At 36.5% G+C, this 23276-nt stretch overlaps 3 protein-coding genes and 1 long non-coding RNA gene across 7 annotated transcripts; 2 read left to right on the forward strand and 2 right to left on the reverse strand.

Moving 5' to 3' along the window:
• Positions 1-2483: 2483 nt before the first annotated feature.
• Positions 2484-4946, reverse strand: LOC111908029 (uncharacterized). 3 transcript variants are annotated; one of them, XR_006186605.2, is made up of 5 exons: positions 4241-4946; positions 4033-4120; positions 3795-3925; positions 3233-3639; positions 2484-3000 (listed from the first exon to the last, which is right to left on the reverse strand). It is a non-coding gene; the product is annotated as an uncharacterized LOC111908029 (long non-coding RNA). The 3 variants fall into 3 exon arrangements; XR_006186609.2 differs by lacking the exon at positions 2484-3000 and having other exon boundaries at positions 3467-3639; positions 3812-3925; positions 4241-4939; XR_008224709.1 differs by lacking the exons at positions 2484-3000; positions 3233-3639 and having other exon boundaries at positions 3728-3925; positions 4241-4927.
• Positions 4947-5722: 776 nt separating this feature from the next.
• Positions 5723-7217, reverse strand: LOC128126942 (uncharacterized mitochondrial protein AtMg00810-like). Its single transcript, XM_052765143.1, has 3 exons — positions 7117-7217; positions 6921-6972; positions 5723-6802 (listed from the first exon to the last, which is right to left on the reverse strand). Exons 1-3 carry the CDS (start codon positions 7215-7217, stop codon positions 5723-5725), a joined length of 1233 nt encoding a protein of 410 aa, XP_052621103.1.
• Positions 7218-16852: 9635 nt separating this feature from the next.
• On the forward strand, positions 16853-18571 carry LOC111907950 (galactokinase). Of its 2 annotated transcripts, none has more exons than XM_042897616.2 (3): positions 16853-17179; positions 17527-18153; positions 18266-18571. In XM_042897616.2, the coding sequence occupies exons 1-2, from the start codon at positions 16913-16915 to the stop codon at positions 17719-17721; spliced, it is 462 nt and encodes a 153-aa protein (XP_042753550.1). In that variant the 5' UTR covers positions 16853-16912; the 3' UTR covers positions 17722-18153; positions 18266-18571. The 2 variants fall into 2 exon arrangements, with proteins under 2 accessions (XP_042753550.1, XP_052624438.1); XM_052768478.1 differs by having other exon boundaries at positions 17527-17941; positions 18083-18571.
• A 3431-nt stretch (positions 18572-22002) lies between these two features.
• Positions 22003-22921, forward strand: LOC111907964 (glycine-rich protein 2-like). Its single transcript, XM_023903775.3, has one exon. It carries the CDS (start codon positions 22185-22187, stop codon positions 22809-22811), a length of 627 nt encoding a protein of 208 aa, XP_023759543.1. The 5' UTR covers positions 22003-22184; the 3' UTR covers positions 22812-22921.
• The last annotated feature ends 355 nt before the right edge of the window (positions 22922-23276 follow it).

Consider the following 23276-nt stretch of genomic DNA (forward strand, 5'->3'; position numbering starts at 1 on the left):
GTGAAGCCCTCTTCATTCCTCACACCTCCTATCACTTCCCTCTTTCTCTCTAGAACCTCTCTCTAGCCCCGAAACCCCCCGAAAAGCCTAGGGAACCTCCCTAGCAAGAGGCGGAAGCCCCGGAGCGCCCGACGGCTCCGAGAAAAGAGCCTTTCGGCTCGGGAACACTGCTCCAACGGAGCCCGATTTTGAGAAAAAAACTCGCTGTAAGTGAGCTACGCCTAACATATCTTTAGTATAGCTTATATTTCAATATAGTAATAATATTAGGAAATTATAATAAGTATTTGGACTATTATTATGAGATATATAAGTGTCGTTATAATATCTTTTAACCACTTGCGGTACGGGGAATTTGGTTCAAAGGGTCACATAGGGTTGTTGGATTTCAGAAGTGTTATATGCCAAAATGATCTTGCCCTCCGATGTTCCATGTCTGGCCCCTGTCTATACATAGTGGGTGAAGAGTATTGTTTAACGCGTATATAATAGTAATAATAGTTAGACTATTAATTAGTCTCGGGGAATATTAGACTAAACTCTAGTGGTAATGATACTAGGTTCTGTCAAAGGAGTTGTTTAAAGTAAACGAAGTGTTGTCCGAGTACCGAGTCACCACCTTATCAGGTGAGTGCATGGTTACTTTCATCTTACACATATATATGAAGTATTTTATATAAATTACGTGTTATGTGTGTATACTGTCTGAATACTTGTTGTCTATGATGGATGAAACATTTTATACATGTTTTAAATGATCTAAACTTTATATGTATTTTATATCTACAAAATGTGTTGGGGGTAAAACATGGGTAGATTAGAGGTGAGATAAATAATGAGCAATGAAAGATGAGATAAATGATGAGCGAGGATATATGAGTGATAAAATATGGTGCGAAGCGATGACCTAAGTAATGAGCCAAAGCGATGATCCAAAACAATGAGCCAAAGCAGTGAGCCAAAAGCGATGAGCCAAAACGATGACCCAAGCAATGGCCCCGTCATCTAGTAGAGTATGGATGACAACCACGGACTATTCTAGACAGTCTAGTGGAACACCAGCAGGCTCGCAACTTGTAGGTGTTGTGAACGATGTGTTCACTCGGTGTACTCCAAAAACCCATTGACAGGTATTGCGAGTGGACTCTCGAAAATGATATTGTCAATAAACGAGATAAACCTTGGCGACTATGTACACTTAGTGTCGATTCCTTAGGATACTCCTTAGGAATGAACGAACGAGTGATAGCTGAATCTTAGGGTAGATCCTTAAGAGTAAAGAAGATAATGGGGATGGGTAATTGGCTTGATTGCTAGATGTTTAACATAATAATTATATTATTGTGGGTCAAAAACCCTATGTACTCACCAGGTTTCCCAACCTGACCCACTCAGTTTATTTATATCATAGGTGTTGATATGAAGTCACATTACACTAAGAGATTAAGGAGATATAAATCATTAGTGATAATGAATGTGAGTTCTGTTTATGCTTATGTTTTTGTATTGACGATGTCCCAAATGTTTTAAAATGAATAAAAAATACTTTTCTTTGGAAATGCTTTGATAAAGTATTTATCATGTTTTATTGGAAACAAATTCCACAACATTTTTATTAAAAGAGGTACTCTGGTTTTTATAAAGCATAAAGAAAATCGGTATTTTCTGGCCGTGAAAATGAGGATGTCACAATTGGTATCAGAACATTAGTTTAAGCGAACTAGGAATAAGGATTTATTTCTAGACTTAAACTTAGATTGTTAAGCGATGATTGTGAGGAGTGTGTCTAATATATTTTAGGAAGTAGACCTGAATAGATACAAGCAGTAGCTTAATTAGGGAAGATGCCTATTGGAAAAATAGGAAATAAAAGTAGGTTGTTATTTATTCCTGATCTCGTTCCTATTTTCTAATGTGATTCCCATTGGAAGAAGACAATCTTGGGCTTCTGCCATGGTTTTCATCTGATGAAAATAAAGCAGAAGAGATGTTCAAAACAGACCAAAATGGAACCTTTTTTATCATTATTATTAACAAAGAGGGGGAAAATGTTACACTTTTGGGTTAACAGATCCTTTGGATTTGATCTGGAGTTACATAACTTTCAAATTAAAAACTAATTGAACTTGATAAGAGGTCCTAATAAAATATTAAATAAGAACTTATATAACTACAAATTTGGAAAATGGTAAAAAGTTATGAAACCGTGTAATATGTAATCAGATTTTCCAACCTTGAAATAAGCAGGCACAGTCAAATAGTGAAAAGTACATATAAAATCAATGAAATCAGGGAATAGAACAAACAATTTAAGTCTGATTTTAGAAATCAGTCCCTTTTACTGCAACTATTATTGTAAATCCCTCTTAAACAAAAAAAATGTTACGGACTTGTTTATTGTATAAAAAAGTGTACAATTTAAAAAATATTTTTTTTGCTCGGTGCATTACTAATAATGTAATTGTGAGGGATCAAAAGTTTTATAAAACAGTAAATAAGGGTATACGATAAATCATTACAAAGACATGAAAATGGGCAATTTCAAGGAACATAAAGAAAATAGCAATATAAGATCTCCAAGTGGTAGTACATAATCTTATGCCTGGAATTTTAAAAATACTTCGTTAAAGCGAAAAATAGGTATATACTTCCATTGAGCCAAATCATGGACTTTCAAAAAAAATAAAAATTTTGCATTTAGCCCAAAAATGGGCTTTATAAAAGCAAAATGCCCATTTTGGACATTTTTGCCCTTTTGTCCCATTTTTATAACTTATTCCAAATACCATGCATTCTTGTGTTTACTCACTATTATCTAACTCAATAATGTAAAAATGGTGTTTAAATACGGATAAAGAATCATGAAACCTTTTAAACTACTTTTCATATCGACACAATTTGACCATTTTCTCATTCAGGCATCCTACTTGTGATAAATGTGTTCTCTTGATATCCATAGCTACCATTTCATCAATAGAAATAGGCTTTTTTCTGATGTTCCTACATTCAACATTTTTATAAAAAAATAAATCCAGTATTAGCCTTTTCTTGATAATAAAATTAAAAAAGTAGTATCAACCCATATATTCCATAAAACAATAGACTTTGGTATGGACGTTTTATATTAAGTTGTTCAAGGATCATTTATATTTCAATTTTTAACCCATAAAAGATCGTGACTGATTTCTAAAAATATATTCTGAAGGATGATTAATGATATAACATTTATTACCTTCAGACAACTCTGGCTTGTACCTTGTTCTATATTTTCTGAAATTAAAGTAATAGAGAAACATCAAACCTGAAGTCTTGACTATTTTATTATAAAATGTTGAAGGGGGCTTATCTTTAAGACTTTTGACCTGAAAAGCCCACATCTTTTTTAGGGTTGTTTATGAGTGAAGATGTTTACTTTAGATGAAGTGTCTGAAAGAGACTAAATGACCATTAAGTCATTTATTCCAGATTAAGCAAAAAAGAAATAGACATATATAGTTGTCCATATTAGGTGAGTAACCAATAAATTGCTTCTAGTACATACATGCAAAAGGATTTTCACATGATAAATTGTCAAATGTTCAACACTAATCAGCTTCAAATCTCCTTTTATTAGAGGTTGGGCTACTCACAAGACAACAACTGTAGCAAAAGATCAGATTTCATTAGATGAAAGTTAAAATTTTAAAAAATTTCACTTTGATGATTTTACCTAAGCATAGCAATATCATTGACATACAAAACAATTTTCATTCCAGATATCCAATAAGATCAAGGATAAAAAAAACATAACATACTAAGGTTGTTAGTGCACCATTTCCACGGGAAGATACATAATTGGGTAAACCGTCAAGTAAAACCCAACCCTTTAAGTGTATGGGCAATGTTGATACATGTGGTTACAATGTGAGCAGATGTACCCTCTTCTCTACAACATGAACATAGCATGAATATTAAATTTGGAAACCCCAATTCAACAATAAAACTGATTCATAATCTCTTATTCAAAAAAAGGTTTTTGATAGTAAGCCTTACTCTAAGGATAAAAGTTATTGAAAGCAGCAACAACTGCCATCCGTGTCATCATATATTGGAGTCTTATTGTGTACGAATCAAGAAGGATCTGATTGAAAATTTGTTCCAAAAGAAGAAGATTATGAAGTCGAAAACATTAAGCTTTCAAACCAGGTAATTACAATGTCATTATACATTTATATTAAATCTAGAATAGAAAGGTGCTTACCTGTTCAACATAGGAAAAAACTGGAACCTATGAAATCAATAAATAAGACTCGAACCTGGGAAAGAAGAATAACTAATGGTATGGAATCAAAAGAAGATAAATATCAATTGGTAGATAGAAATCTTGAAAAGAAGAACCTGACATCCATCTTTGGATATCGACCCTAAAGAAAGATAGTGTAATAATTCAACAATGGAAAAGATTAACCCATTTTGAGTCGCTCCTTTTCACTTTCCCTCCTTCTGCTTGATTTATGTCTATTGAAAAAAACAGTGAACACCAGAAAAGTGTCTTTTCGGCTTCTCGCTCATCGCCGTCACCAATCGCTGTCGAAGAGTGCTATCTGTTAATTGTTAAAGTTCCGACTTGAATCAATGAAAGTTTTTAGCAAGAGCAGTAGAAAGTTGGAAGGGTGATCCTCATTAAATCTGAAAAAAAAAAATAGTCTTCAAAGTAGTTTACTAAAATAATAAGAATCAAATTAAACAAAAACTATACATATTATAAACTCTGTAACTCTTTTGTTGTTAAAATCTTTTTTTGGTAAATTTATTCAACGACATACAGTATATACTCTCATTCAATTAAGTTTTTTGTTTCTTTTCTTTTTATTAAATCGTGTATGAGCAAAATGACTGAATGCGTATTGATTCCCATACTAAAATTTCAATTCTTTTCTAAACTAAGTTGTTAATCAATTTCAACAAATATTCGTTGGTTTATCAAGTTATAAAAAACTTTTTATTCGAATATTAGAAAAAACTGTTTTCAGATGATTGTCATTAAATATTAATAATAAAAATCATGTTACTTTATTTTATTTGAAATTTTAATTGAAAATTTCACAGCCAAAAGTTATAATTTTTTATTGATTTGTTCAACAATATATCTTTCAAGAGTTTGTACTTCTGGTTTATCATATTGATTTGTATCATTGTACGAATAAAAATAACACCATATCATTTTTAATCTGAAACGAAAAAAGGAAACATGCATAAATTATACTATATATTAAAATTATCCAACCTTAGCTACAGGAAAGTGGCTAAGGTTTGGCATGATTGGTCCCTAGGTATTTGTATGTGGTCAATTTATGTTTTTTTTTCTTCAGGGGCCTTTAGATCATTTTTGAAATTGGAGTTGTATACGTCTTCTTTGTATTTGTATTTCACCACCTTTGTAAGCCAATGAGATTTCAGTGTTATTCTTCTTAACGACTACGTGTTATGGTCTGCTCCTGTAGAATTTCATGATGAAGAAAGATGAAGAGAAGAATGAATCTGAGAGAAGAATGTTTTCCATTAATTCTCACAAATGAAAGAGATACAATCTATATACAGAATGGAAAGCTATTACAGAGCACACACAAACTTAGCTAACTTCTAACTACCAAATTAATTAAATTACAATGTTATCCCTGTTTATGTAAAAATGACGAAACTACCCTTGTGATCATTTAGAAGTATTATGCTGACACCCCCCTCAAGCTGGTGGATATGAGGAGAAACCAAGCTTGGAAACTGCATCTTTATGATTAATACCACTTAAATTCTTCGTGAATACATCTGCTAATTGATCTTTGGTATTAATGTGAGATAAACTGATTAAGCTATCCTGTAACTTCTCTCGAACATAATGACAATCTATCTCAATATGCTTGGTACGTTCATGGAAGACAGGATTGGTTGCAATGTAAATTGCAGAAAGATTGTCACATTTTAATGGAATGGGTGTCAAATTTTCTACTTGAAGTTCCTCAAATAATCGACTGATCCATGCTAATTCAGTACAAACTCTACGCATTGATCTGTACTCTGCTTCAGATGAAGAAAGTGACACAGTAAGTTGCTTCTTTGATTTCCAAGAAATAGGAGTACCACCAAAAAGTATAAAGAAGCCACTGACTGATCTTCGTGTAATGGGACATGCAGCCCAATCTGAATCACAAAAAGCTTCGAGCTTGATAGATGAATTGTTATTGAAATGCAAACCTTGAGAAATTGTCCCCTTCAAGTATTGTAATACATGAATAGTTGCATCATAATGAGATTGAGATGGTGTTTGATTAAATTGACTCAAATGTTGAATTGAGAAAGCCAAATCGGGTCTGGTATGCATTAGGAAGTTCAATTTTCCAATTAATTGCCTGTAGAGTGTAGGATCTACTAAAGGATTCTCCATTTTATGAACCAATTGGAGCTTTGCTGGCAAAGGCATAGTTGTAGTGGGCAGATCCATGATTGAATAAGTCTGTAAAAGATCTTTGATAAACTTTTGTTGATGAACAATGTATCCCGTATCAATCTTGTTGAATTCCAATCCAAGGAAGTAATGTATTTGTCCCAAATCCTTTATTTTGAATTGGTCATGCAAAGAGTTTTTGATGTTCAAAATTTCTGTTGGATCATTTCCAGTTACAAGAAGATCATCAACATATATAGCAATAATAACCATTGAAGTAGAAGATTTCTTGATGAATAATGAATAACCATTAGCTGATCTGGAATATCCTTTTGTGATAAGAGTTTTAGACAATTTATCATACCATTGTCGAGATGCTTGCTTTAAACCATATAAAGATTTTTTGAGCTTGCAAACAACTGAGAAGAGACTTTATAACCAGGTGGAAGTCTCATGTATACTTCCTCATGTGAATCACCATGCAAGAATGCATTATTACATCAAATTGATGAATATCCCACCCTCTTTTTACAGCCAAAGCAACTAAACATCTGATTGTATTAAATTTGACAATAGGTGAAAATTCTTCACCATTGAATTTTATAAAGTAGGTTGAGAATTCATCAGAATTTTGAGAAATCGAATACAAATGGTGTTGAATTTGATAAATGAGAGCACCGTTTGATTGTTCATACCTCTGATGTAACTCAGACCAAATTTCTTTCGCAGTTGGGAGAAATAGAACGCTCTCTGCGATTTCCTTGTGAAGAGAGTTAAGAAGCCAGCTTATCACCATTGAATTAACACGAGACCACTTTGGAAACATTGGGGAATTTTCTAATGGTGGTGGTGTTGGAAATTTATATATAAAGGAATTGCAAGTTGGCAATTTCCTTTGTATCCCACATTGGTGGAGAGAAGAAACTTTTGAGGGTTTATAAGCCTATTCCTTTGGTAAGCCTTCAAAGGCTTTAGGGATCAAAGGATTGAGCCAAGCCCACGCGCGCGCCTAGCCTAGCCTAGCACTAGCCGACGCCGCGAGTGCGCGAAATGGCGCGATTTAGGCGCACGACGCATCGGTCGCTGGGAGTTGAGGAGCTTTTGTTTTTGGTGAGTTCGGGTCAAGCCAGTTGACCGACGTTGACTTCGTGAAGGATAAGTCATCGGGGCATTCTAGAAGGATCAGGAAATGGCTTGCTTAGAGAGCAAGTCGTCGCCCTAGGGTTTCTGGGAGTTGAGGAGCTTTTGTTTTTGGTGAGTTCGGGTCAAGCCGGTTGACCGACGTTGACTTCGTGAAGCATAAGTCATCGGGGCATTCTAGAAGGATCAGGAAATGGCTTGCTTAGAGAGCAAGTCGTCGCCCTAGGGTTTCTGGGGCCGGCCTGTGGGGGCCCGTTTTATGCCTTCTAGGGTTTCGATACCTATAAATATAGCCCCCTAGGAGCCATTCAGAACACACACGAATTCTCAAAGCTCTCTCCCTCTCTCTGCGTTTTTTTCTTCTAGTTTCCGAGTAGTCGCTTTGTGTTTGTCGATTTCCAGTGTTGTTGGAATATCGATCTAGCTGCATTAAATCCTGGGGTTTTACTCTGTTGCTTACAACCTATACAAGCGAAGTAAAAACCTTTAAGGACAAGAATCTGATCCGTGCAGTTGCTTCAAGATCAAGTCAGCTATCAACAGGTCGGTTTTACTTTTCTGTCTTGTGTTTAATTCGTCCAATAACAGGACAGTCTTCTTCTACCTTTCTTATAATCAGATATAGTCGAGAAGGATAGATCTGGTTTCTGGACGAAACTTGGTAAATTTAATAATAATAATTGAATTTATTATTCGCAACTAATCGACATATAATTCACAATATTATTTGTCGGTTTCCTTGCGTGTCTTTTAGTTTGATATACAACAATCTTAAAGTTTTTTTACTTGTGATAAATCAACAGACTAATGGACACTACTGCTATCCTCCACTTCATGAACCAAGAGTTTGCCAAACTTGACCAATTCGATGGTCAGAACTACACCCGTTGGGCCGAAAAGGTCAAGTTCATGCTTCATGTCTTGAAGCTCTCCTTTGTGTTGGACCCAAAACTGGCACCAATTCCTGAAAATCCAATTCCCAAGGAGGGGGAATCTGTGGACCCAGCGGTCATTGCAAAACTGGAAAAGTAAAGGATTTTGCGTAGAGAATCCAAGGAATTGTGAGTGGGTCACATCAAGAATTCCCTATCTGATCGGCTCTATGATCTTTACTCACCGGTCAAAGATCCAAAAGAGCTATGGAATGCGTTGGAACTTAAGTACAAGGCACATGAGGAAGGTACTAACAAGTACCTTGTGTCCAAGTACCTTGAGTTTCAAATGGTTGATGACAAATCGATTATGGAGCAAGTGCATGAACTCCAAGTCATGGTCAACAAGTTGAACGCACTCACCATCTCTCTTCCAGAACTCTTTCAGGTTGGTGTGATCATCGCAAAACTGCCACCCTCGTGGAAAGATTTCTCTAAGAGAATGATTCACAAGTCTGAGGACTACTCCTTGGATGATCTGATGAAACACCTCCGCATTGAGGAGGAAACTCGCATCAGGGACAAGAAAGGTAAAGTTGGACAAAGTGTGCATCAAGTGTCAACTGGGAGTTCTAGCCACAAAGGCAAATCTGGGGGACAGAACAAGAAGACCTTTGGACCCAAGAAACAAAGCTTCAAGAAACCGGGTCATCAGAATCCTAACTCAAAGCCAAAAAGGGTCGGTCCTTGCCACGTCTGCAGAGAGATTGGGCACTATGCAAGAGAATGCAAAGATCACAAATCAGTACCGGTTGCACACGCAGTCGAGAAGGTGACTGACATGGTGGCCAGTGTGAACCTTGGACAGATTTTCATGATCTCCTCTCTTACTCGAGCAATCTGTGCTCGAGGTTGGTTCGTGGACACCGGAGCCACTGTGCATGTTTGTGGTCATCGAGAAAGCTTTAGCACCTACCACCCCATGCCACAAGGGACGGTTGTTGTCTGTGCTGACGGCCACAGAGCTGAAGTTCTAGGAAAGGGTGATGTTCGATTGAAGTTCACACGTGGTGAATGGGTGACTCTTCGAGATGTTCTTCATGTTCCTACCATCTCGAAGGGTTTGGTTTCTGCGGACAATTTTGACAAGGGTGGGTTCAAGATGGTGCTTGAGAGAGGCAAAATTGTGATCACTAAAGGCAGAAGACATGTTAGGAGGGCGAACAATACTTCGGGAATGTATCGCTTGTGTCTTAGTGATGAGGGTAATGTGAGTGTTCCTAGTGTTGAGTGTGGTGTTTCTAGTGTTGCTAGTGTGTCGGGTGTTGGTAATGATGTAATTGATGGATTGGTTGCTAATATGAATGAAGTGAACTTTTCTGGTTATATTGTTTGTTCAATTTCTTTATGGCATAAACGTTTAGCTCACACTAATGTTAAAAACATTGAAAAAAATGCAATCTAAAGGTATGTTAAAATATGACACAAAAGATTTTGAAAAATGTGAAACATGTGTAAAATCAAAGTTCACTAAGAAACCATTTCCATAAGTTAAGAGAAACACATATTTACTTGAGTTGATTCATTCTGATATATGTGAGTTAAATGGAATCCTTACTCGAGGAGGAAAAAGGTATTTCATCACATTTTGTGATGACTTCAGTAGATATCTACATGTTTATTTGCTGATATCAAAAGATGAAGCTTTTGATGCATTTAAACGATATAAGGCTGAGGTCGAAAATCAACTTGAAAGACACATCAAAATTCTTCGCTCGGACAGAGGCGGAGAATATTTCAACCAAGAGTTTGACACATTCTGCGAAGAGAATGGAATCAAACATGAGAGAACATCACCATACACCCCTCAACATAATGGTTTAGCTGAAAGAAAGAACCGAACTCTTTGTGAGATGGTCAACTATATGTTGAACCAATCGGGTCAACCAAACAATCTGTGGGGGGAAGCACTACTAACTGCTTGTTATGCTCATAACAGGATCACTAGTCGTGTGATTCCTACAAGCCCTTATGAGTTGTGGAAAGGTAGAAAGCCTAACATAGACTATTTGAAAGTGTGGGGGTGTGTTGCTTATTATCGGACTCCCGATCCTAAGCGAACCAAATTGGGAGCACGAGCTAATAAGAGTATATTTATTGGATATGCTCAAAATAGCAAGGCTTACCGATTACTAGATATTGATTCTGGTGTTGTTGTTGAATCCAGAGATGTGGAATTCTTTGAGGACAAGTTTTCTAAGGATGAAGAAAACTCTAGTCATACAACACCTACAAGTACCTCTCAAGAAATACTCCCACCTCCTCCCATTGTGGAGGAACCAAGGAGAAGTACTAGGGCTAGAATTGAGAAAACCTTTGGAGATGATTTCTATTCTTATTTGGTCGAATGAACACAAAAGAAAGTGACGAGAGAGGTCATCCTTTCAATTAATTTGGATGATGATCCTAAGACCTTTACTGAAGCCATGTCGTCTCGGGATGCTCCTCTGTGGAAGGAAGCAATCAATGACGAAATGGATTCAATTATGGGTAATGGAACTTGGGAGTTAGCTGATCTACCCAAGGGGAGAAGACCCATAGGATCCAAATGGATATTCAAGAAGAAATATCATCCTGATGGATCCATATCTGCTTATAAAGCAAGGTTGGTTGCAAAGGGCTATAGGCAGCGAGAAGGGATCGATTATTTTGATACCTATGCCCCAGTTGCTAGAATTAGTTCAATTAGAACTCTCATAGAAATATCAGCTTTGAAGGGATTGTACATTCATCAAATGGATGTGAAGACAGCCTTTCTGAATGGTTATCTCAAAGAGGAGATTTACCCGGAGCAACCTGAAGGTTTCGTAATACCTGGACAAGAAAACAAAGTATGTAGACTTGTTAAGTCTTTGTACGGGTTGAAACAAGCTCCTAAACAGTGGCATGAGAGATTTGACACCACTGTGACTGCCTTTGGTTTTCAGCACAATAGTGCTGACAGATGTATTTATTCTAAACATACATCTGATTACATAGTAGTTATATGTCTTTATGTTGATGATATGTTGATCATTGGCACTCACCTAGAAGGTATTCTTGAGACGAAGAAATACCTATCCTCGAACTTTAAGATGAAAGATCTTGGAGAAGTAGATACTATTCTTGGTATCAAGGTGAAGAGGACAGGTGGTCAGATTTCTCTGAGTCAATCTCATTACATAGAGAAAATTCTGACAAAGTTTCAACATTTGAACATTAAGGAATTTAACACTCCTTTTGATTCAAGTGTGAAACTTAAGGTGAATTCTGGTCGAGATGTGGCCCAACTAGAATATGCTAGTGCAGTTGGGAGCATGATGTATCCTACTCACTGCACTCGACCTGACATCGCATTCGCTGTAAGCAAGTTGAGTCAGTATACAGTTAATCCAGGGACGGAGCACTGGAAAGCAGTGGGTAGAGTACTAGGATACCTGAAAAGGACAAGTACTTTTGAATTGACATATTCGTCATTCAATGGAATACTTGAAGGTTATTCTGATGCCAGCTGGATTGATCACACCAGTGATTCAAAATCCACAAGTGGTTGGATTTATACTCTAGCTGGTGGTGCTATTTCTTGGGCGAGCAAGAAACAGACATGCATAGCTTATTCAACGATGGAAACTGAGCTAATTGCCTTAGCAGCAACAGGCAAAGAGGCAGAGTTGATTCGAGATCTACTTATGGATATGCGTTTGTGGGATATTCCGATGCCTTCAATACCCATGTACTGTGACAGTGAGGCCACACTCTCTAAAGTATATAATGTGGTATATAATGGGAAGTCAAGACATGTAGGTCTGCGTCACAATTTTGTGAGACAACTAACTGAAAAGTGGTACCATCAAGGTTGTCTATGTCAAGACAAGTAGGAACTTGGCAGATCCGTTTACCAAACCTCTGACGAGAGATATGGTTACATCTACCACGAGAGTCATGGGTGTAAAACCACAATAGAATCGTTTAGTGATGGAAACCCAACTTGACATTAGTGCTCCTAATTTTCAAGTTTAAAGGGTAACAACGAAATCACTAACGATAGAAGGTACTATCATTCATGATAGATCCATGTGAGGTAGGATAGTGCGTCGTTGCCGAGAACGAGGTTGAGTTACGACTCTTAACGTAGTTTTGGAGACATCTAAGCAACGAAGATATTGTAAAACTATGCCTATATGATCTAGAGGTGGTGCCGCCTCAAGTGAAGATTAGTGGTTTATCTTCTAAAGGGTCATGAAAAGGATTTATAGCGCATGGCCATAATAGCGCTCAGGGAGAACACAAATATGACTTGTGGTGTGTGGGGGTAAACCGGAGAGGTCATTGAGGTTCATGGTTTAAACCTATAAGGATACCATTGAATCAGTCTCTTCTTGTTTGTTCTCATTAAACTAAGGTTTAATCTTCGTGACACCCGAGTGACATCATCTGTCTGAGTGAAAGGAAACTTACCAACTTGGTGGTTGGAAATTTATATATAAAGGAATTGCAAGTTGGCAATTTCCTTTGTATCCCACATTGGTGGAGAGAAGAAACTTTTGAGGGTTTATAAGCCTATTCCTTTGGTAAGCCTTCAAAGGCTTTAGTGGATCAAAGGATTGGGCCAAGCCCACGCGCGCGCCTAGCCTAGCCTAGCACTAGCCGACGCCGGGAGTGCGCGAAATGGCGTGATTTAGGCGCACGACGCATCGGTCGCTGGGAGTTGAGGAGCTTTTGTTTTTGGTGAGTTCGGGTCAAGCCGGTTGACCGACGTTGACTTCATGAAGGATAAGTCATCGGGGCATATGGCTTGCTTAGAGAGCAAGTCGTCGCCCTAGGGTTTCTAGGGCCGGCCTGCATCGGTCGCTGGGAGCTGAGGAGCTTTTGTTTTTGATGAGTTCGGTCAAATGGTTGACCGACATTGACTTCGTGAAGGATAAGTCATCGGGGCATATGGCTTGCTTAGAGAGCAAGTCGTCGCCCTAGGGTTTCTGGGGCCGGCCTGTGGGGGCCCGTTTTATGCCTTTTAGGGTTTCGATACCTATAAATATAGCCCCCTAGGAGCCATTCAGAACACACACGAATTCTCAAAGCTCTTTCCATCTCTCTGCGTTTTTTTCTTCTAGTTTCCGAGTAGTCGCTTTGTGTTTGTCGATTTTCAGTGCTGTTGGAATATCGATCTAGCTGCATTAAATCCTGAGGTTTTACTATGTTGCTTACAGCCTATACAAGCGAAGTAAAAACCTTTAAGGACAGGAATCTGATCCGTGCAGTTGCTTCAAGATCAAGTCAGCTATCAACAAGTCGGTTTTACTTTTCTGTCTTGTGTTTAATTCGTCTAATAACATGACAGTCTTCTTCTACCTTTCTTATAATCAGATCTAGTCGAGAAGGATAGATCTGGTTTCTGGACGAAACTTGGTAAATTTAATAATAATAATTGAATTTATTATTCGCAACTAATCGACATATAATTCACAATATTATTTGTCGGTTTCCTTGCGTGTCTTTTAGTTTGATATACAACAGGTGGAAGAGATCCATCAACAAATTGAAGCTTATTCTTTGCTGATAGAGACAAAATCATGGATCGTTTCCAAGTAGCAAATCCAACTCCAGTGAAAACGGTAGAAACAAGAATTGCACTAGGATTATCTGAAGAACCAAGGTAATAAGGACTAGAAATGTCGATTGTTGAAGATTCAATCGGAATCTGTGGTGCAGCCACTGTAAAAAAAATGATCGAAAAATAAAGATTGAAATGATTTACGGAAGACGTTCACAAGATCAAGCTGATACCATGTAGAATTTCATGATGAAGAAAGATGTTTTCCATTAATTCTCACAAATGAAAGAGATACAATCTATATACAGAATGGAAAGCTATTACAGAGCACAAACAAACTTAGCTAACTTCTAACTACCAAATTAATTAAATTACAATGTTATCCCTGTTTATGTAAAAATGACGAAACTACCCTTGTGATCATTTAGAAGTATTATGCTGACAGCTCCCCTACCTCTTTTTATGTATTTCTTCATCCGAGATCACTGCTTCTCCTTTGCTTGGGTTAGTCCACCGCCTCAACTACCACCGACTCTTCCACTAAGACGAACCTTGAACCCACAAAAAAATCTCACCGGTGCTCCCTCTTCTTCTTCCACCCCATTGCCTTGCTCTCTCGCCAAAGATCGTATGATCGAGTAGCAACGAAAGATGCTACTGAAGAGCTGGTGACGTCGACGAAAAACCTTCTCCTTTTCTACATGGATTGAAGCTTCCATCTTCGATTGGAGAACATTCGGCGCCTTCGTTTCTGTTTCAGCTTAGAAAATCGATTCCCCTCCTCCTCCGTTGTTTTACTATTCCAGGTTTGGTGTTCGCCATCTACCTTTTTTTTCCTGTTTCCGTGTACTGCCATCTGTTGGGAATGGAAGAAAGAAGCATGTGTATATGCCTTTGACTCAACCGCCATCTGGCAAACGGATTTACAGACCCAATTCTTATCCAGGTATTAGTCGCCCTAGAAAAGATGTATATGCCTGAATTAGCCTACTGATTTAGAGACCAATTCTTATCCTCACTTTACAGTTCCATGTTTACTTTAGCCATATAAGGGATATGCTTTTCAACCCATGTCTTTTAATTATGTATGATTCACAAAGTGCATATTGTCATTAAAGAACTTATTGTGATTTTGGTGTGGATGCGAGGTGGTAATGGAGGCGGGTGAATGATGGCTTGATTGGAGAAATAAGGGAGGTGGTTGACGGTTGTTTTAAGTGGGAATGGTGGAGAAGTGGTGGTCAGGAGTGGGGGTGAGGATGGATTAACGTGTTGTTTTCATTGAAGGATGTTCATCAAGGTTATTTTAACTTTACCTTGGTAATTCATGAAGCTATTCCGATTCCCAGGTGACGATTGTTCATCCCTCTTTCTATATGCTTTCAATTTCATGTTTGTTTAAGTGTGTTCTTAATTTTAATTTATTTGTTCGAATATAAGAATGGGCAAGTAGAATGAAGCTTAACGATAGACTTTACTTGCTCAGGTATTAGCCGCCAAATATTAGTAATGTAACAACTCTGAAGTAAGAATTCATTTTTAGCATATCTTGGCACACAATCAGCACCTAGACAATCAGCAGCTTCTTGAACCTTCAATCACGTGCATTCTCCCATTTAGATTAATCAGAGAAAAAGACGAAAATGCCCCTAAAAAAACTTGAGACTTACACGAGCGATTGCATTAGCAGTTTCAGTTGGCGCTATTCTAGGGCTGCTCGCTATTGATTTCACCTTCAAATCAAATTACAAAAAAAAAAAAACTGTATAGTTCCAAGCATGTCCATAGGCATGTTACTGTTATCAGATTCAGAATCACTACCCTGTTAAAAAAATCTCAAGAAAACCAAATTAGGGAAATTAAGAAAACAAACAATTTTTTTTTCACAGACTGGTTTATTTATTAATATTACCTCAGGGTTTCCATGGCAGACAAGTACAATCCGTTTACTAGCTTTCCTCCTTGCAGAGCTTCCAGAAGCAATAGGGGAGCTTGAAGTTTGATTTAATCTGGTAAGACATATATATATATATATATATATATATATATATATATATATATATGGAGATCCACCTTCAGGTTGTGGGACAAAATCTAGCACACTTACACCACAGTTGCTTTGAAGTAAAATACATTGAATCAACATCAGGTATGACGTTAACAGACTTCTATTTTAAAATGAATCTAGAAATCCAAAAGTTTTTTATTTTCATTTCATGGATTATATCTTTTCCGTCTCTATTGCATCTTTGATTGATTAAACCTATTTCTAATAAGGACCTTTTTTTTGCCTACTACCTGTTTGATAAAATGCCACAATTAATGAAAAAATAAAGATCCAAAGGTTAGCAGGTGGAGGATAAAATTATGCAGCATTTGTACGAGATATTGGTGTTCTATCAGCAGATACATATCTTTTGGAGGAGGTAAATTAAATTATATATTTTTTTGGTCAACATGTGGTCAAAGGAAACATTTTCAGTTTGATGAAAAGTGAAAACTACTTGAATGGTTGTCGTATGATTTTTTTAATAGTATTTATGAATGTTGAGGAGGGTTTTAACAAATTGTTGATGTTTAATTAATTATTTCTCGAATTAATTGACTGTTGCATTGATTTCCTATCTTCATCTTAAAACAGTTTTATGTTATAACTTCCATACAAATTATGTATGATATGTTTTGTTGATAATATTGTTCTTTGTTTACTATATTACAGAAAGAAGTTGTTCAACTTACTTGCGAGTGTGAAAGACATTTTGGGACACAATCTGGTGGAATGGATCAGGTATATACATATAATATTTCTCATAAACCAATGAACTTTTCGAGTAATTACATTTTGTGCTTAAATGCAAAAAATTAACATCATACTTTCCTTTATAATAAATGAAAGTGGAATGGTATAATGAACGCATAGGAAGTAACTTGAAAGTACAATGTTATAATTTGTATTTTTTTATTGAACTAGGCAATATCCATAATGGAAAAACGGGATTTGCTGACCTAGTAGATTTCAACCCTCTTCGTGCAACTGATGTGCAACTGCCAGCTGACGGAACTTTTCTAATTGCTCATTCATTGGCTGAATCACAGAAAGTTGTAACTGCTGCAACAAACTACAATAATCGTGTTGTTGAATGTTGTTTAGCTTCTGTAAGATTAAAGAAAAGTCTTTTTTTCATTATTTTTGTGTTGCTTCAATGGTTTGATTGGTTTGATGGAATGGAATGACCCATTACATTCTGTTCAACAAAACAAATAGTTTCTTTTCTTCATTCCAGTAGAATGAATCATTCCATTCCTTTTCCAATTTCATTGTTGTATGTCCCTAAATCCTCCATAACAAATGGGGCCTATGTGGCAAGTAGTCGACTAATATTCTATATTTACCTCTCTTACATTCTAATTTTTCTTTTCACTTTCCACCTATTTTCCTAATAATCATTCTATTTTTGAAAACTCTATATTTATTTATTTATTCATTTATTTATTTTTTGCAGATTTTATTGGGCATAAAACTCGGAATGGAACTTGAAGAGGCAATTTCAAAAGTGAAAACCATTTCTGATGTAGAAGCTTTATGTGCATCCTTTTTTGGGGCCCATGGGTCTTCCAACCCTACCATTGCTGTTAAGGTATTCATTCGGCTACCAAAAATGATGACATGGCACGAGTGTCGCCACGTCATCATCTAACTCCTATAATATATTTATATTCGACGTTTTGCTTTAAACGGTAAAAAACATATAACTTGGTTGCTATCTTTGGTTAAAAATAAAAAAATATCTGAAAGAGGAGCCTTATACATCTAATGAAATTGAGATAATCACCGGTAAAAGCTTAGATTCCATAATTTTTTACTCTGCCACTTCACTGGATGTGATAAAAGCTGCCACACATTACAAGTTATTCCAGGTAACTTCACAAAATACCAACCTACTTTCTCATGTATTCCATCAGTTAATTTTTTTTTTACTTTAAAAAACTTTCATTTGTAATTATTTTTTGAATCACTGTATAGTTAACATTTTTTTTTTTGTAAATTTGTTCTATCAGAGAGCCTTCCATGTGTACTCGACAGCGAAACGTGTATATGCTTTCAAGGATGTGGTGTCATCAAATTCTGAGTGAGTCTCACTATTTTCTATGATTTTATATTTTTTTATAAATAAACTTTGTTTATATCTTTTTAAAGTCCGGAATATGGCTAATATTGGAATTTGTTTTTGCATTGAATAGGAGAGGTTGAAGAACCTTGACGATCTAATGAATGACAATCACCATAGTTGCAGTGTTCTATTTGAGTGCAGGTTTAGGCTTTATTTTTCCTTTCTAATTTTTTTTCCTGTTACTCGGTTATATCGGTTTAAATGTTGTTAACAAAAAGCAAATTATGGTTGTTACGGGAAGTTTCACCCTTTTTGATGATTGTAATTTCAATTTCAGAATTTTAGAAATTGTATTTGTTGTGCTTTTTCCGGTTATATGTAATTTGAATTTCGTATTGGGGGTTTTCCAATCTCACAAACAAATTTCTTCTGTCAACATATGATATTTATTGTTTTGTTTGTGTAGATGAAGTTTAGTTTCACCAACCGATCTCAAGGGTTTGGATTTGTTATTTTTGTGAGTGAATAAGTTATTAATGAAATGTTATCTAATGTTAAGTTGCATTGTTGAGCTACTGAAAAATGACAAAAACTACAAAAAAATCCATACCCCGCGTAGCGGGGGTTCCCACCTAGTTTGAGATCATTACAACATTAACAGAAGAAGGAAATATTGAAACAACATTTCATTACAAAAATGAAAATTAGTCTTCTTCAATGCCAAGAAAAAAAACTCAGGCACATAACACAAATTACAGGAAATTACGGAAGAGTCACAAGAACCCTAATAATCATAAAATTTCATTTTTAATTTAGAAAAAAGGGTAGAAGAATATCTGAAAAAGTATCAAAATATAACCTTTCTTTTTCTTCTTTTATACCTTCTAATTATTTACTACAGTGGCATGCATAAAGGAAGAGCAACAAGAAAAGTACACAGCTTAATCAAATTACCGGAGTCGGAGAAGGCGTCGGAGGCTATCAGTAGCTCCGGCATCGACACCAGATCCTGATGCGGCCGCCTCCGTGTTGTAACTGAGCTGTGGCCGGAGCGAAAAATTAGGCAAAGGCAAGCTGGTTGGAGGCGGAGAAGGAGTAAACACAACAGAACCTAAAAACTTATAATCAGGAAGAGAAACAATTTCACAGGAGTTGGTAAGCGAGGATGAGAAAACCCTAGAAATAACCAATCTGAAATCGGAAATCAGAAATAGGAAAATCAGTTTAACTTACACCTTTCTTCAGTAGCCTCCGATTAGCCTCTCTGGTGGTGCATCAGCAGCCGACCTACCTGTTTTTTGTTCCCGTCAACACACATCAACATAGAGGAATCGAGAACCGGTATCCCTTTTAATGACCACCTTCAAATAACCAATCTGAAATCGGAAATCATAAATAGGAAAATTAGTTTAGCTTACACCTTTCTCCGGTAGCCTCCGATTAGCCTCTCCGGTGGTGCATCAACGACCGACCTCCCTGTTTTTTGTTCCCGTCAACACACATCAACATAGAGGAATCGAGAATTGGTATCCCTTTGCATCATTACTTTTGAGCTGTACAATTTTTTTCCTTTATGGCCGATGTATCACAACACCAGAGAACCGACAACTGGTGAGAAGTTGTGTCAACGACTCTGCGAAGTGAAGAAGAGGAGGATCACCCCCCTGCACGTTTGCCTTATGGAGCAATAACGGTGTTCATGATTTCATGTGGTGGTACCGAGGAAGCGAGGGCGAGAGGAGCCAAATTGATAATGAAGGAATAAAAATTAGAGAAGTTGGCGACTAACGGATAGGAAAGAAGAGTCTGTGTATATGGGTGGTGGGTTTAACAGAGGTAGTGAAAAAGGAGTTGTGGCGGTTATTTGTTTAGATTGGCGGGGGAAGTGAGATGAAGAAGAAACAAAGGGACACGTATGGAGCTATCTTTGGCGGACTAGCTGAAAAGCTAGCTGTTAAATAAAAAACTAGCTGATAAAAAAATAACGTTTGGTAAAACTAGCTGAAATATATAAAATTACATAAAAGGACATGTAAGAATATGTGTTTCTATAATTAATTAAGGGGTGTATTTGGAAAATTTTAAAAAAGCTCCTAAAAAGCTAGTCTAAGTAGCTTTTCAAAAAGCTAGCTTATCAGCTACTTTTTGGCTTACCAAACACGACAACATAAAAAAACTCGAAAAATAAGCTAGCCTTTCAGCTAGCTGTGGCGCGCCAAACACAGCCTAAGGCGGTGGAAAATAGTAGCGGTGGGAATGAAAGGTTCGAGAAGTATCAAGAGGAGATCTCATTTTGAGGCGGTGGATATATGAGATTAACAAAAGGCACGACAACTAACTAACCCAAGGAACAGTACCCTGGTCAGGGTCCTGTTCCTAATGATTGTCCAACTTTAATATATATATATAAATGTCTTCTTTGTTAGTTATCTACTTATCTATGATTATTAATTATTTTAAGCTCATGGTCTCGTTTTAATTATTTTAAGCTCATGGTCTCGTTTTAATTATTTTAAGCTCATGGTCTCGTTAAGTTTGCGATTGACATTATAAGTTAATTTATTTTGCTAGGTTAATTTGTTAATATATGTTTTGATGCTGCTGTTCAAAAAAAAAGTTAATTTATTTAAAATAGCATTCGAAGCTAGTTTTTTTTAATCTATTGAAACTATTGTCTTCAACAAACTTACTAAGTTTTTTTTTTCAAAATATATTCTTTATTAATTATAAAAACCTCAATCTTTCACGTGTTCTTTTATGTCATTTTACACATTTATGTCATTTTACACATTTCCATTAATTAACTGGTTAGTTTTATCAAATTTTATTTTTTATTGACTAGTTTTTCAACTACAAACTAATTTTATTTTTTAGTCTACAAGCTATTTTTTAAATATAAACCAACATTTTATTTAATTGTGTTGGGCACCAGTGGTGGAGCCATCTTGTTATGGGTTCCAAGCACCCCACTTGGAAGAGGATTACAACAAATTTTCTTTTACTAAGAAACCTCCTACATGACATTCATTCTTACAAGAAAAGTTCTCCATATTGACAATTATTTTTGTTGAAAAAACTAAAAATATCCAAAAATTTCAAAATGTGTATTTGTATTTGTATTTGTTTTTTTTTAATATAATGGATCCCGATTAACATTCATCATGGATCCGCGATTGTGTGTACGCTGGAACTGTCAAGTGTAGTTGGTCAAAAGGACAAACGATTTGATGTATGAATTGATACTCAATGAGGGGAGTGGTGTCGGACTAACCAAGCTCCACCTCAACCTTCTCCATTTTACTGAAGTGCATGTCAAACAGAGTGAGTGGAAGAGTAAAAGAGAGGAGGTTGTCGAGTGGGGAAAAAAGGAGAGAGAGAGAGAGAGAAGAAGAAGAAGAAGAAGAAGAAGAAGAGAACTCAACATCCCTTTACCGAGTTTGGCCACCGAACTCGGCATGCTAAGTTGGTGGCTTGGTGTTCGCCGAGGACACGTCGACAATTATCGAGCTCCACCGAGACCACTATGCTCAGCCTTATAAGAAAGAAATCATTCTCCTAGGACATGAAGGACAATAACATGGATATAGACCCATATAGCAAAAAAATAATATGATCAAACCTTAATAATGAAAAATAACAACCTTTTCGTTTCTAAAAAATTAAGGTATATGGTATTTAAAGATCAGCCAAATTAAAACACATCACCTAAAACATTTTTTTTTTAACATACACCTTGTATAAAATGACATAAGACCAAAAATACATACTTATTTTGTACATTGGCCTTTTTTCTTTATTTGAATAATGTCATATTATCCTCTCTCTCGTTCTAAAATTCTCTTATTCTAAAATAATGTTTACTTTCTCGTCCATTCGTTCTAACCCCAACTTCAACGGCCATAAACTACCGCCGGCCAAACAACAAAATCAACCAATCAAAACTAATATCCCAAGCAGATAAAACTCAATTAATGCCATTCCACCACCCAAAGTTTCACACACACCACTGTGTGCTCCGGATTCTGCTGTAAGCTGTGAAGTTGGTTTTCATGGCGGAAACCAATAGATATGAAGGCACCGTTAAGTGGTTCAGTGGACAAAAAGGTTTTGGATTTATTGCTCCGGCCGATGACAGTGGTGAAGATCTCTTTGTCCACCAGTCTGAGATCAAAATGGAAGGATTTCGGTTTCTTAGAGATGGACAAAGGGTAGAATTTTCTGTGGATTCCGGTGGAGATGGGAGGAAGAAGGCGGTGGACGTGATGGGTCTTGCTAGGACTAGACCCTATTCACCAGGGTTGAGGCGTGGGGGTCGTGGGAGAAGGGGTGGTTATGGAGGTAACAGAGGAGGATTTGGTGGTGGAGGAGATAGTGTGAGAGGTGGTGGGAGGTTTGGACGCGGCGGCAGTGGTGGTGATGATGAAGGAAGAGATGGTGGTCCGGAGTGTTATAATTGTGGACGTGTTGGTCATTTTGCAAGGAACTGTTTCCAGGGAGGCGATCGTGGCGATGGTAATGAAGACTATGACAATGATCAAGGTGGTGCTGGTGGAGGCCGTGGCGGCGGTGGTGTTGGTGGTCGTGGCGGTGGTCGTCGTGGTGGCCGGAGTAAAGCATGTTACCATTGTGGAGAAGAAGGACATTTTGCAAGAGAATGCCCGAATGACCAAGATTGATAACATTGATTAACTGTATACTTTTTTCTTTACACTACTTTTGCTATTTTTCTTGTGTTGGTGTATTTTTATTTTTTATACAACAAACGAATCCTCTTAAGCAAAATAAATTGTCAAGAAGTAACTCAGGTGGTCAATATCGACCCATCTGTATAAACGAATCGATTGCATTATAATTTAGTAATCGATCAAATTATTGTAAATTAAAAATATTTAATCGATAATGAAATTGATCTAATTAAGGTAAAAGTCATAAAGACTCTATTTACATGCATCCAAAATCGTTTTTTCAAAATAATTATTTATTAAATAATTATAATAATACAATCTTTTTTCTAACCATTTATTAAAAAAATGTATAAACTACTAAATATGAAGGGAGTGATTATGATTATTTTTAAGGTTAAAAGTCATTTTTGTAAAAAGATTTTTTCCAAAAGAAAAAAAATCTTTAAAAAATATTAT

The sequence above is a fragment of the Lactuca sativa genome, chromosome 1, assembly GCF_002870075.4.
Source record: "Lactuca sativa cultivar Salinas chromosome 1, Lsat_Salinas_v11, whole genome shotgun sequence".
Taxonomy (NCBI): Eukaryota; Viridiplantae; Streptophyta; class Magnoliopsida; order Asterales; family Asteraceae; genus Lactuca; species Lactuca sativa.

What these genes read in the sequence shown, in the direction of transcription:
- LOC111907964 (XM_023903775.3), top strand. Translation starts at nt 22,185, where the DNA reads ATGGCGGAAACCAATAGATATGAAGGCACCGTTAAGTGGTTCAGTGGA.
- LOC111907950 (XM_042897616.2), top strand. Translation starts at nt 16,913, where the DNA reads ATGAAAGTGGAATGGTATAATGAACGCATAGGAAGTAACTTGAAAGTA. An exon ending in TTGAATGTTGTTTAGCTTCT is followed by an intron (nt 17,180 to 17,526) that starts GTAAGATTAAAG and finishes TATTTTTTGCAG; the next exon opens with ATTTTATTGGGCATAAAACT.
- LOC128126942 (XM_052765143.1), bottom strand. Translation starts at nt 7,217, where the DNA reads ATGGTGATAAGCTGGCTTCTTAACTCTCTTCACAAGGAAATCGCAGAG. An exon ending in TGGTCTGAGTTACATCAGAG is followed by an intron (nt 6,973 to 7,116) that starts GTATGAACAATC and finishes TAATACAATCAG; the next exon opens with ATGTTTAGTTGCTTTGGCTG. An exon ending in GGGATATTCATCAATTTGAT is followed by an intron (nt 6,803 to 6,920) that starts GTAATAATGCAT and finishes TATGGTTTAAAG; the next exon opens with CAAGCATCTCGACAATGGTA.